The 13,527-nt window shown below is 52.7% G+C and overlaps 5 protein-coding genes across 5 annotated transcripts, besides 2 other annotated features; 3 read left to right on the top strand and 2 right to left on the bottom strand.

The window, feature by feature from the left end:
* Window positions 1-802: 802 nt before the first annotated feature.
* Window positions 803-2,510, top strand: EKO05_0005409 (uncharacterized protein; the record flags this gene model as incomplete). The annotated part of the gene is made up of 3 exons (XM_038940142.2): window positions 803-985; window positions 1,031-2,333; window positions 2,389-2,510. The coding sequence occupies 3 exons, from the start codon at window positions 803-805 to the stop codon at window positions 2,508-2,510; spliced, it is 1,608 nt and encodes a 535-aa protein (XP_038798424.2).
* A 265-nt stretch (window positions 2,511-2,775) lies between these two features.
* EKO05_0005408 (uncharacterized protein) lies at window positions 2,776-3,384 on the top strand (the record flags this gene model as incomplete). Its single annotated transcript, XM_038945987.2, has 2 exons — window positions 2,776-3,213; window positions 3,274-3,384. The coding sequence occupies 2 exons, from the start codon at window positions 2,776-2,778 to the stop codon at window positions 3,382-3,384; spliced, it is 549 nt and encodes a 182-aa protein (XP_038798423.2).
* Window positions 2,780-2,853: a tandem repeat.
* A 233-nt stretch (window positions 3,385-3,617) lies between the features above and the next one.
* Window positions 3,618-3,649: a tandem repeat.
* A 40-nt stretch (window positions 3,650-3,689) lies between these two features.
* On the bottom strand, window positions 3,690-5,621 carry EKO05_0005407 (uncharacterized protein; the record flags this gene model as incomplete). Its single annotated transcript, XM_038940239.1, has 3 exons — window positions 3,690-5,231; window positions 5,281-5,517; window positions 5,586-5,621. 3 exons carry the CDS (start codon window positions 5,619-5,621, stop codon window positions 3,690-3,692), a joined length of 1,815 nt encoding a protein of 604 aa, XP_038798422.1.
* A 1,744-nt stretch (window positions 5,622-7,365) lies between these two features.
* EKO05_0005406 (uncharacterized protein) lies at window positions 7,366-8,913 on the top strand (the record flags this gene model as incomplete). The annotated part of the gene is made up of 2 exons (XM_038940171.2): window positions 7,366-7,589; window positions 7,638-8,913. 2 exons carry the CDS (start codon window positions 7,366-7,368, stop codon window positions 8,911-8,913), a joined length of 1,500 nt encoding a protein of 499 aa, XP_038798421.2.
* An 898-nt stretch (window positions 8,914-9,811) lies between these two features.
* On the bottom strand, window positions 9,812-12,096 carry EKO05_0005405 (uncharacterized protein; the record flags this gene model as incomplete). Its single annotated transcript, XM_038940228.1, has 2 exons — window positions 9,812-11,322; window positions 11,472-12,096. 2 exons carry the CDS (start codon window positions 12,094-12,096, stop codon window positions 9,812-9,814), a joined length of 2,136 nt encoding a protein of 711 aa, XP_038798420.1.
* Between the last annotated feature and the right edge of the window lie 1,431 nt (window positions 12,097-13,527).

Here is a 13,527-nt window from a genome sequence, read left to right as displayed (position 1 = left end):
GAAGAATGCGCAAGACGTCAGATATCGCGAAAGGTCTATGGGAACAGCGCCGAAGTGGTATGTCGAGCTTGCGTTGTCCAGACTTGAGGACCCAGATGTTGATGTCAGTTCCAGCCTCACAACTGCCAAGCCGCACTAAAATGCCGCAACCTTGCTTCGACCGCGGCTTGCAGCCCTAGCAACCGGTCCAACGACACCTTTACGATATGACATCGCCTTGGAACTATAAAGTCGTTCTCTTGACGTCAAGATGGAGCAGCACTTTGACGATGGTAGACTTGCCAAGGACATGGATACGATGCTGCAGGATACCCCGCATATCGAATCTACCTGCAGATCCTGGACTGTAAGTGAGCGGATATGTAGGCGCGTCACTCAATCAAGGCGAATGAGGATGGTGCCTCGGAGTAAGTATCCGGCCAAGGGCTTGACTGTCATGACAAGAGACCTGGTGAGGTACTGTTTATAACACTACTTAGAAACAGCAAGACCATCCTGTACAGCCTGTTTTGACTCCTTAGAGATATCCTTCGGGACGAACAACATGCGTCTATACTTGCCCCTTATGCAGTTTCTGCTGCTTAATCTAGGTAGAACTCAACAGTCAACCATAACCAATCCCATCTTGCCAGGTTTTCATCCAGACCCAAGTTGTATACACGTACCGGAATGGAACAGCACCTTCTTCTGCACAGCGTCCACCTTCAACTGGTTCCCTGGGCTACCTGTGTACGCAAGTCGAGATTTGCAGCATTGGAGGCTTGTTTCCAATGCGTTGAGCCGTCCAGAGCAGCTCCCATACATGGCCTACAATAATCGAGGCCAGAGTGGTATCTACGCACCGACGTTGAGATACCGAGATGACACATTCACCATTACGACAACTCTAGCAAACCAGGCGCTACCACGAGAGAACCTCACTAGATGGGATAACATCATCTTCAACACCAAAAACCCGTATGGTGAGTGGGATGACCCCATTCATGTATGTCCTGAACATCTCGTCCCTTGGTCTTACTAACAACAAAAGTACTACGGCCCTGGGATTGACCCTTCCCCGTTCTGGGATGAAAACGGTGTAGCTTGGGTCTCAAGCACATTCAACTCCTCTGGTGTTGTGCACGCACCCGTCAATCTGACGACTGGCGAGGTCACACTACCCTTCAAGTGGCTCTGGAAGGGCACTGGTGGCGCTGCGCCTGAAGCAGCCCATGTTTACAAGAAGGACGAATGGTACTATGTTTTGCTCGCCGAGGGCGGCACACGCGAAAAGCACATGGTTACTTTGGCTCGCTCACGAAGTTTGCACGGCCCGTATGAAGGCGCATTAGACAATCCACTCTTGACGGCTTTCAACAGTACAGAGTCATACTTCCAAGCCGTTGGTCACGTTGATCTTTTTCAAGACAAGCTCGGCCAGTGGTGGGCTACTGGTCTTGCTGTTCGAGCAGGTGGTAATTACGCGGACGATCCATATCATGCCAATTTTCCAATGGGCCGCGAAACATTTCTCACTTCTGTCATCTGGCCAGAAGGCGAGTTTCCCATCTTCACCAATGTATCGGGCACTGTGACCGGCAACTTCACTCTCCCTCAACTGCCTGATCTCGAGATCATCCCATCGCAAGGCGTCGGGCAGCTTGTCGATGCCAATGATGATGTCGACTTCGTCGCCGGTACCAAGATCCCATCACACTTCCTCCACTGGCGTATTCCACACACGAAGAACTACGACGTCTCGCCATCCGGCCGCGAAAACTCCCTTGCTCTTCACTCCTCAATGCTTAATCTCACTGGTTTCGACGGTGACTCCTCACTGGGACGGGGCCAAACATACATCTCCCGCCGCCAAGCACACACGCGCTTCAGATTCAGCGTCAACATCGACTGGTCGGCGCTCTCGCGTGACTCAGAAGAAACTGGCATAAGCATTATGCAGGATCAGAGCCAGCACTTTGATATCGGTATCGTTATGAAGAGCACTCTAGTACCGAGAAATTTGACCAGTGGAACACTGTATCCACTCTCGGAGAACGAGTTTGGTCCGATTGAAGGCAGTGCGAGATTCGTTCCTGAACGGCCGGCTGCGCCGTATATCAGATTTGGCGGCATTAGCACGACGGCCTATCGAAGAGCGGAGAGTATGAAGTGGGTGGAGGACTTGACTGAGCTGCCGGGAGCGTGGAAAGGGCAGAAGCTACGATTCGAGATCGAAGCCGTGAACACTACGCACTACAGATTCTCAGCTGCTCCAGCTGGGCGCGAAGATGTTGATGGGGAGGCGCGAGTCTTCGGGTGGACGAGGGGTGACTTACTGGTGCCTGTATACTCAGGTACGTATCTCTTCCACGCTCTCGAACTAGCAACATTGTTAATGAGTTGTTATAGGAGCAACGGTAGGGGCTTACGCTACAAGCAACGGTCGGTATGGAGAGCGTGCTTTTGCAGCCTATATTTCTGGATGGCGGTACAAAGGGCTTGAACAGGTACGAGAGGAGCCTCGCGCCTGATCCGTCTCGAGAGTCACTTACCACCCTTTGCTCTTACAGGAGCGTCTCCAAACTTGCCATTGTAGTTCGAGAGGTTCATCAGATCTGAAGTCGAAAGATACACAGCTAGTGACATGTGCAGTCTGACGTATGCGGCTAAAAGACTAGCTCCGACCCCGCATACAGAGCACATGACCAAGACAGTACTCAGCGATACCTTGAACCTACAGCCCTCGAAGACATTCCTCTCAATTAATCAATCACAAAAGCCTACAGAGCACTCACCATGTTCCTCCACCCGCTCCTCCTCAACACCCTCACAGCCGCCTACATCCTCCCCTCTCCCTCTCCCTCTCCCTCGCCCCCCAAAAGCAACAAATGCACATTCACCCTCCTCCACCGCCAACAGCACTCAACAACTTACATCCACCTAACCACCATCACGGACCACGCAAACGCCCTCACCATCGACGTCGCCTCGCACCGTCCACCCACCGCGTTCAACAGCTACACGCGCCTCTCGCCAACCCACGCCTTCGCCGTAGCAGGGCTACTGGAAGAGCAGCGTCTAACCATCAGCAGCGCCGAAGCCGGCATCCTGAGCTTCCAAGTCGGCGACGCGCAGTGGCGCATTCCAGACGCCGCGAGCTCGCAGGGAAACGACGATGTGGATAGAGTCGGCTGTGAGGTTGGAGCGTGGTTTCAAAGCGGGAGGAGAAGCCAGGTGTGTGACTTCGTTCCCTCCTTTTCAGTGCTGTGAGGTCGCGGTGCTGATGAGCTGTAGGAGCGTAGACTGAATTGCGGATTCCTGTGCGAAGAGATTGATGGTGTGGAGCGGGAGGGTGCGTTTGCGGGAGCTCGTGGGGACGGGCAGGTGAGGTTTGGGTCGCCTTGAGGCTTGCTTATAATTGGATTCGAGCGATTTGTGGTATTTCTACTGGGTGATGGCGGGAAGCGGGTTGCAAAGGTCGTCAGATGAGACAAAACTGTGGCATGGTTCATGTCGACAAATTCGATCCAGACTTCTCGTCAACGGCTTACAAAAATGAGTTGAGCTAGCTAGCTATGGTCTGTCTCCTGTGTAAGAAGAGACAACGCCTAGGACGGTGAGACTTAACCAAGCTTGTAAACAATGATAATCAATAATAACAATAATAGTATATTTGCAACATGGGTATTTAATCTATGCCAAACTGTACTCTATGCCTCTAAAATCTTGTGCACCTCCTTCACCAGCAGTCTATCTTCCGCGGTCTTTGGCTGAATTTTGCCCACTGTCCCGGCAGCGTCCATAACGCGCCAGAGATCCCTCAGCTCACCGTCCATATCTGCACCATAAGCAAGCCAACCCGTAGTAATGATGGCCATCTTCTTGTTCTCACTCCACTCTTCCTCGGTGCCTATTGTCTCAAGCAGGGAAGCTAGCAGCTCAGTCTGTTCAGATTCCTCAAGTTCAGATCCTGACGAGAGCGTGTGTGTGACATTGCCGCCATACTTCTTCATCCGGATCTGATGATTCGAAGACGCTAGATTCATGGCTAGGCTAAGCGCGGACGCTTTGAGCGCCGGGTGCGTATCATCTAGGAGAGAGGTTGTGAGGATGGAAATGAGTGTTGACGAGAGAGGCGGCGAGAGCAGGTGAGAGACAAAAAGCGGGGAGTTGAAAAGGTTGCACGCTAGATGCAAGGTAGTGAGACGCAGTGGGTATGGTGCCGACTCGCCCAGTTTCTCGACGTGAGTAAGTAAGTGGTGGACCGTTGCTGGTGTGCCAGTAGCACCTTTATGCTCCTCAGCGAAGAACCCAGCAACACGTATGTCTGTAAGGGCGACTCTGAGCAGGTCGAATGTGGTGAAAAGCAAGTCTGGCGAAAGTTGGGAGGTGCTGTTCCTCAAAAAACTTGCAAACTGTGGTAATTGTGTCAAAGGCGCCTCCATCGCTCCAGACTTCTCTCGAGCGTTGATAAATGATACTATCGATGTGACAGCAGGATCTTTGCCGGCATCGCCCATTTTTGTTGCCAATTTCTCTAGCGGTGGAACCTTTGTGAAGGTGATGGGGCGCTGGCTTTGGCGTAGTAGATGTGGTGTGCTCTGCGAAAGATGTGGATGCGGTGGGAAGGTAGCATTCATCAATGATTCTACGTTGCTGCGCAGCTGCCGAGGATCTGCTCCGCTCCACTCGTCCCGCTTTGAACCTTTGCTGTAGGTGATGAAAGTTGGCGTTGCGCGTACGCCCGGGTAGCGATCATTGATGGAACGGTCCGCGCGTGTGAAATCAATCTTGACAAAGATGCACTTGGAGCCTGCTTCAGCAGCCAGGTCATCATAAGGTTGATAGACAAGCTTACAAGGACCGCAGGTTGCGCTAGTGAAGAAGATGATAGCGCAACGATCCTTGGCTAGCTCGAGTAGCCGATCAACCTCCTTGATCGTAGTGACGTTGTTGACACGACCTGTGTATGCTGCAAGGGCATTGCCGTTGCTCGTTGGCGCAGCACTTGCTGCCCCATTAGGTGAACTCGTAGCGGCCTGTGGTCGTGCGGGCGTAACGGGTTGAGGCGTGGGTGCTTGTGTAATCGGTCGCATCATGGAATCAAGCTGAGGCCTGAGCATCTGACCAAAGGGAGTGTTGAGGACGTCCTGTGGCAGACTGGTGATGTGCGCAGGTATACCCTTTCCTACGAGGAACATGGCAAAGTCATTCGAGAAGTTGTTGCAGTTGTGCAGAAACAAGTCGTATGACTGGACTTCGTCAGCGCTTTCTCCCTAGGCCGCAAAGCACGGCGCATACCTCTGCTGTGTATATCGTCTTCAGCGATTCCAAGTACTCCAGAATCACCTCGAGCGGCAAGGACGTCTGTCCGAGTTTGATTGTCTCCATGGGACGGCCGTGATGTGTGGCGCCAGCTCGACACGTCTGGATGCCTCCGCCAAAATAATACTCTATGCCTTCGAGAACGATCGATGTGTGGTATACGGCGTCGATCTGGATTCCGAGAAACTGTCGCGACATGCTACGTGCAAGACCCTGACTGTGTCAGCCCCCTAGCGCATATCAAGATACCGGCAGCACCACTGCACATTTGCAGAACATACCTGAGAAAGGTCGTACACGTAGAGGTGCACATCCATCTTGACGGCTGTTTGACCGTGCAATCTGGTCCGGAGCACGTTCGCTAGGGGCGCAGCAATTTTTCAAGAGCGTCAGAGTGCCACACTGCCAGCTTGTTTGTGGTGTGGGCAGTGAGGCGCCTCAAGGCTTTTAGCACCGTTCGAAGGCTGTTGCAGGCAGCGGTGGTGACGACAAGTGGAATGTTCGTGAACGATGACGAACGCCACTTTGCGCACGTCGCTCAAGGGTCCAATCGCGCTAGCACCTGACTCGGCGAACATGCTGATCCTACACAGTAATTACTCTTCGACTCAGCTCACAAGATTCTCGTGGAGAATCACTCAATTGTATGAGGATGTGGAGGAGTCGGTTCTTGCTAGGGCTGTACAAGAGACCGAAACGTGGTGCTACTTTCGTGTAAACAATTCGATCGGCTCTCAAATCGCATGCATCTGTATCATCGCACAACGCTAGCTCAAAGTTGTGGTCACCAAAGCCTTACACAGTGTAGTCTTCCATCAGATATCGTGCTACAATCAACCTCGAAGAAGAGCACACCCCTACCTTGATCGAGCTTCCATCTGCTGCACATTGTCACTGCTGGCCGCTGCGCCAATGTCGAGACACAACTTAGCGTCCTGTGTCATGGCTAGGACTACGTTGGCAAGCGAAAACAGCTCGCTTGCTCCAGTAGGACTGGTTGAATCGCAAAGATCGAACCAAGTCGTAGAGGATGGCTGTAGACTGAGGCCGCCTGTATTTGCAGTACATGATCTTAGCCATAAGCAAATACTAGTCGGAGCCCAATATCGATGGAGAGAGCCTGTAATCGTATCGTTTCTCCGGGGTCTGTAAGCTTTTGTATCTGTTCGCGATTGGAGTAGGTAGTCCAGGACGGCGGGACGATGATGTCTAGGGCGTCGGCCTAAGCCAACGTGATGGCGCGCGGATACCTGCATGCGGGGAATCCCGCTGTCACTGATACGCGACGCAAGCTCCAACGATGTAGCTAAAGCTTGTATATCGGTGTTGCTGGCTTGTTACTAGGAGTTCGGGATGCGACGAGCAACGTGATGGCGTCGCTGGCGCTAGTATCAGATCTTCATTAGTCAGCTGGACCTGCGAGACTTGCGACCTCGGGTCACAAAGGCACCGTGAACGAGATCTACATGTACTGTGTTTTGGATCAGCATGCATCCGCGGCTCCGGTCAGCAGTCCATATTCGACTGAGACTGACTCTGTAACCGTCTTCGTCGGTAGCAAACTGGGCATAGCGTAATGCCACCCATGCGCGAAGAGATTGTCGACCCACTGCACCTTCCAACCCCGCCTCGCATTCGCTTTTTCACCACGACACCGCCGAGTGGCTGCATCGAGTTGGACCCAGCCAGATCGCCGGAGAGCGAGCTCCAGCGCCACCTCACTGGTCCGTGAAACTCCAATGCCGCGCCTAGGCCACAAGAAGAGTCGATTGGGCTGTCGGCAGTGCAAGACACGCCACGTGAAGGTGCGTAGGAGCAGCCGGGACTAGCTATTCAATCCCATTTTTTTACAGATGATCAAGAGCCCAACACTCATTCGTGGATAGTGCGACGAGCTCAAGCCATGTACTAATTGTGCAAGACACGGTGTACAATGCAGTCTTGTTACAGATCCTCCTGGAGCTCCCGCGTCCACCGCTGGGTCCGCAACTGGCAGTGTTGCTCTAAAGCGTGAAAAGCATCCCTCGAGCGAGCGCTCAAGAACCGTAGGTATGCACGATCATGTGGTATGACAGGCCGCTGAAGGGCTTACAGGGCTCCTCGACGTCGTCACCGTCTCTACTTATCGACCATGGCTTGAGCTCCTCAGTGATGGAGCCTGGGGATGGGGCCTCAGAGGGTAGCTCCCCAAACTCGCAATCGGATCAGTTTCCCTTCTTGAGGCCGTTCATCCACAAGCCTACAAGCAATCAAATAGATTTTTGGGTGCGAGACGTGGAGCTGATGTTCGTATGCCCTAAGTGTATTTGATGGGCGATGCTAAACTCAGCCAGGCATCACTGGACCATCGACACTTACGGCGAATTGTCGCAACGTGAGGACATGCGATACACTTGGAGGGTTGATGCTCCAAAACACTCTGTCACCCACACATTCCTGATGCATGAGATCCTTGCGCTCGCGGCTTTTCATAAAGCATCACAGATTCCTGACCTGCGCAAGGAGTATTATACCTTGGCTATCCATCATCAGGATCTTGCCATCAAAGGAATGCGACCGAAACTTCAAGATATCGTTCCGGGTGAGGTACCCGCTATCGTTGCCACCTCGACGCTCCTCACCCTAGGGGTTTTCGCCTCAACTGGATTCGAGGCAAGCTGTGCAGACATACCCTCGCCCCCGTCCGCCATTGATGGTATATTGGATATATTCTCGCTTATGCAAGGCATGGGCAACGTGCTGGCACTTGCGCACGTCCATGTGTTGGATTCATTCCTTGGCCCAATGTTTCGCGACCCACTGGAATCTACTCCGTCGCAACCGTTGCTCCAGGAACTTATACAGCGTATCTCGAATTTGGTCTCGTTCATCGAAACTAAGCCCGAGTTGTCCGAACAAGAGCGTTCTGGATACCTAGGCGTCATCGCTCACTTCGAGCCTGTGCTAAAGCTAGCGAGCCCTCCCCGGGTAGACAACCGGGAATTGCGGTTTCTATTCTTCTGGCCACTTCACCTTGATGGCAACTTTCTTGCAGCTGTTCGACAGAGACACTCAGGAGCACTCGTAATACTGATGTACTACGCTACCATGCTGTTCGCAGCTGAGCCTCGTTACTGGTTCATGGACGGGTGGGGCTATCGGCTGATGAAGGCTTGTCATGATGTTGTCGACAAGAGCTGGTTGCCAGCCACAAAGTGGCCACTGGCCTTTTTGGACACGGGCCCCACTTACAGCCTCTTCGCAAACATTGGTCGATCTCCTGAAGGAGTCCAACAGGGACAGAGGCCGCTCATTCTGCCATATACACAGCAACCACCGCAGACAGTCCCTTTCCGCCAATATTCTGAGCCTCCTTCGCGATTGTCCAAACGAGAATGTATATCAGCACCAAGTGCTGGGCCGTATCCACATCTCACTGGCCAAATGCCAGCCTCATACGCGACTCACATGACGAGCGCATCGAACGTGCCTCCAATGCCTGAAGCAGTGCGGAACCAGAGCAAGCATACCGATTACAGCGAGCACGCATCCAATCAGCCGACAGATCGCACACACGGACAAAGCGGCACCGGGACGATACAATACATACAAAAGCGTAAAAACCAATGACAGAACCCTCGAGGTCTTGCTTCAGTGCATCCATGGAAGTATCAATGACGAGGCATGGCTACAATACTACCTAAAAGTGGCGCAATAGCACCACGCTGATCAATTTCTACCATACCCGCGAATTAACCGTGTTCGTCTCACCGATTACAGGCACGGCGGAAAGCACTTTGTTGCACTTAATTTAGCCACCGCAGATCAGCCAGCTAGAATTCTCATCAGATGCATCCGGCCTCTTGCTGACCCGACGTGGACAGCAGCCTTCAAGACGTCGATATCAATATTGATTGCCGAATCATTGATGATGTGGCCTTACGCCTCTCATGTGACCTTACACGGAGTACCCCTGTTGCTCCAAGCTCTCACCTCGAGTCCAGACCTATTTTTCAACAGTCGGACGGTACGAGCAGCTCCCGTAGCTACTCGTGTGCCCTCTACAATGACTCGGGGTTTTGCCTTTGAAACGCAAATGCGAACATTGACAATGTACCGGGTCCTATTTCACGACTCGCCGACTCTCGCTTGTTGGCCATTTGAGCCTGATTTGCCTCGCGGTATATAGGGCATCCAAGGCTACCCATGTCTTGAATCGCACATCGGAAGCGCACGCTTTGGGTGTTCAGCTACTCTGCCGCGGTCTAGTAAGCTGGAAGCCATCGCACCACTGAGATCATCGCGTTACCTTCAGGATCAAACCGTCATCAATACTAGATAACATGATATTACATCTCGTCGTAAAGAGCGTACTAGTGAGTATCAAACACTTGATCGTAATGCAACTTCGCAAAGACCACCCTGGGAGTGACATGTGTTCATCCGAGTGCCGACAGTGAACGAACAACGAAGGAACAGGAATAAGACATCAAGGCATCCGAACTGGTTAACCGTAATCATGCCTTCCTCATTCAGAAAATGGCCGTCTTGGCTCTCTTGCCCAGCGCTCTTCCTCCTCGGGCGTGGGTTGAGACACGGCTGTGCTGTCGCTCGCGATTGTGTTGTCGCTGAGTCCTCTCTGGTGGGAGGGGCGTCGCTCTTTTGCAGCGTCCATGGCATCTTCAGTTTGTGCCTCGCTCTCAAGACCCACTGCGGCATCCGCACGTGCAGTCTCTGCAGGATGCGTCGGCCTCGTTACATCTTTCTTTTGGTTTGCCAGCCTCTCGTCGATGTTCTTCGATAGAGATATGTCGCTGGGCCCATGGCTTTGCCGCGGGCTGGTGAGCGGACTCACACCATCAATCTGTGTGACTTGTGTATGGAACTGGCCTTCATCGCCTGGCAGCTCAGCTATGGGTGTACCAGGAGAGTTCTGGCCAGATGATGCGCGATCTCTTTGCGCGCCTCGCCTGTGAGGCTTGCCAACAGTAAAGTAGTCGCGAGCACCATCAACGTCACTTGCACTTTCTGGTGGTGGACTGTACAGCTCAACCGGCGGGCTGTCTGGAGACATCTCGCTAATCGGCGGAATGGACTTGTGGTCGGCTGTGTAGTAACCACCGAGGTGAGTCTTTGGAGAGCTTGGTACATCGGAGCCTGTGAGTTCAGACACACGCCGGTACCTGATCTCCTGGCCTGCCAGCGTTGGGTCAATGTGCGCGGTATCTTGAGGGTTTCCATCGGTTTCTGCCTTTTTCTCTCGTTTTCTCCACCAACAAAAGGTAATGATTCCTGCAATTACGAACGCGGCAACGATGCCAACAACAGTCCCCGCAATGGCTCCCGGAGCCATTCCTCCACCCGATTTTGATGTGTTTGTCGATCCCGGAGGCACATATGTTGTGTTCAAAATTGTTTTGATGTTGGCATTCGGCATGGGGTCTGAATAGTGAGCTGGTGCAACTGTAAAGCTGGTGCGTTCGTAATCGACGTATATGTATGCTTCCTGGAGGAATGTACGGCCCAGAGTACTGATGCCATTCTTCGATTTCTTGATTGGGAAATAATTCGTGAAGTTCTCTCCAGTCTCAGAACCAATCTGTTGATCGAATGCTGCATACGGCAGCGCAATGCTTGTGTAGTTGTAACTTGTCCTGGGGCCGGCTCCGATGTTGAAGATCACTTTTGCGTTCTGTTGTTTGTTTGCGTCATGTGAAGAAGAGTTCACAAAGTATAGATTCCGGTCCTCGTCATACTGCAATCGAAACTTTTCCTGGAACAGGGCGCAAATGTTTTCGGGGAGCACAAGATATGGCAGGGTCGAGTCGATATTGGCGCTAAACCCACCTCCTGTCTTCGCCGTGAAAGAGTCCCACGCTGACGCAACATTCTGATCCGGAGTATAGATAATGGATTGCACCCCAACGACGAGTGTAGTGTTCTTCAGGTTCGCCATCGAAATGATAACACCTTCGTCGCTCATCCGTGATCTGTCATACCCGCCAAGCACAAGACTTCCAAGTACGCCACCGTTGTTACCTAGGATCGGTCAGCGAGAACGACAATCCGAACGGTGTAGGTACGGGCGAGACAATCGACCCCATCAAAACGGCACAAGCGTGAAACAGTTGCGAAAGTGCAAGCGTCGAGTTTTGAGAATAGCGACGAGATATGTAGTAGAAACTTACGATAGTAAGCGCCTGCGGTGTAGCCGTATGACGAGCTCGCTATATTGGAATCGTCCTCGAATTGTGACAAGAACGTGGCCCTAGTCGAGTCATCTTCACCAACCTCGCCAACCGCGAGTCCGAACGATCCCATGAAAAAGTCGTTGAAAATGTACTGAGCAATGTAGCGGCCTGTGAGAACGAGACTGTTCGCTGAGCTCTCCCCGAGGCCAACGTTTGAGATTCCCCATGCTCCTTTTAACGTGTCGTTCGTAGAGTTGTTTATGAGGTCTGCTGTGTACCAATATGGAAGTGGGATGTTATATGTTCCATAAGGTTTCCAGTTTTTATTTTTGTCTTCCAGACCTCTGGGCTGGATTCCCCCGTAAGGCAAGACACCACGTCGCCCGGCGCATGCTGCATTGCACCACTCACTTATGGCAGGTAATAGAGTGACCGGCGAGGAGGTGGATATGAGAGTCTTGAAGTTTTGTCCGCTGAGGCCCTCCGCATTAGAATTGACGTTGATGATGAACGACGACCATCTCCCATCGTTGCCGTCGAATGTACCACTTGCATTCACGACCTTCGGCTGCGGTGGAAGCGGAATTGGGTTACTGTCGGCGCGCTTTCGAAAATGCATCATGGGGAAACTGACATTACGAGCCAGAGGAAAACGGTTCGGAGGGCGAAGAAGGCAATAACAAGGGTCAAAGACGAGGAAGGGCACACAGAAGGACTAGCCTGTGTCGACAAGTCGGCTGATCTTAGCAGCATTCAAGCATACGACAAGGCTTCCAACGTAAGATCGAGCAGGTGGAGGTAATTGCAGGGCCGCGGCCTCGCTGTGCGTCAGCGTTGCAACGTGGGCGGAACCTTCTTCGCTATCCAGAGTGAATACAGGGCTAGCGAGGTGTGGGAGGCTTTTCCAGCCCAACTGCTTTCTTTTGAGCATTCTCCGCGCCACGAGCGGGGTATACCTGTCGCTTGCCAGCACGACAGTTTCGTGCGTACCACTGGTCAGAATCCATACAAACGACTGGTCCCTGTCAACCGGTGAGGGAAAGCAGAGGTTGGTGCCATTACCAGGCTGGCTATTGGAGGAGAAACACGGCGAGATGGCTGACAGATGTTGGCGTATTGTGCCCAGGCCAATCTGAATAGATGTGCGCCAGGGTCGCAGGAAGGGTTGCAGCGATAGAGAGGTGGCTGAGGAAGGAGGATCAGACAAGGCGGGCCGGCAAGCGTTCAGCTACTCCTAGAATGGACTAGCGGCTGTCTCGATCAGTATGTGCAAGGTGCAAGGGTCAACGGCTCGTGCTGGCAGGGCCCTCGATTGCACGTACACCTGAGCTATTCGCAGCCTACCTCTTGAGCCGCACAGGCTCTACTCTACCGCACCACTTTATCGTCGCACGACTTTCTCCTACAGCACTCGCTCAGCATGTGCGACCATAGCGGTGCATTGTGTGCATGTCGCAGATCAGGGCAAGTCGAGTGGCAGCGCAAGAGCATCGTGGTGCCCTTGAACTTTCCAATGATTTGGCCCCCAGTATACCGCGCAGGCCCTGCCATCCACCACCAGAATCCTGCCTTGCGCTAATGTATACAATCGCCGACAGCCTGCAGCTGTCTAGTACCTACTAGGCATATCACGACCTAGATGCAGTCTGTAGTTTATCATGTCAGTAGTCGTCACGGACGTGAGCTCTGCCAGTAATATCCAGATGGCTGTTTCGATAGTGTGCATTGCGTCTTACAGCTGTCCGACCATACCCGTGTAGAAGAGCCGAGTCTTGCGCCCACATTTTGCACCACGTCCGATGCTTTCTTGGCCATGCCTCCGCCTTTCGCGCCATCCAACCACGGCAGTGCTCGCCTTCTTCTCATGATGGTCACGTCTTTACCTCTAATAGGACTAGCGATGATGTACCGCCTCTCCTCGACTTGCTGCGGCCCTGGCCGAGCGGCTGTCGAACGACGAGCAGCCGAGTCGATCGTTGGCTTATGCTCGCAGGTTCTTTGCCTGGGACCTGATGTTTGCTCATCCTGGTAGGCAGGATCGTTTTTGAAGCTT

The sequence above is a fragment of the Ascochyta rabiei genome, chromosome 8 (genome assembly GCF_004011695.2).
Source record: "Ascochyta rabiei chromosome 8, complete sequence".
NCBI lineage: Eukaryota > Fungi > Ascomycota > Dothideomycetes > Pleosporales > Didymellaceae > Ascochyta > Ascochyta rabiei.
This window is presented reverse-complemented; position numbering and strand designations above follow the sequence as displayed.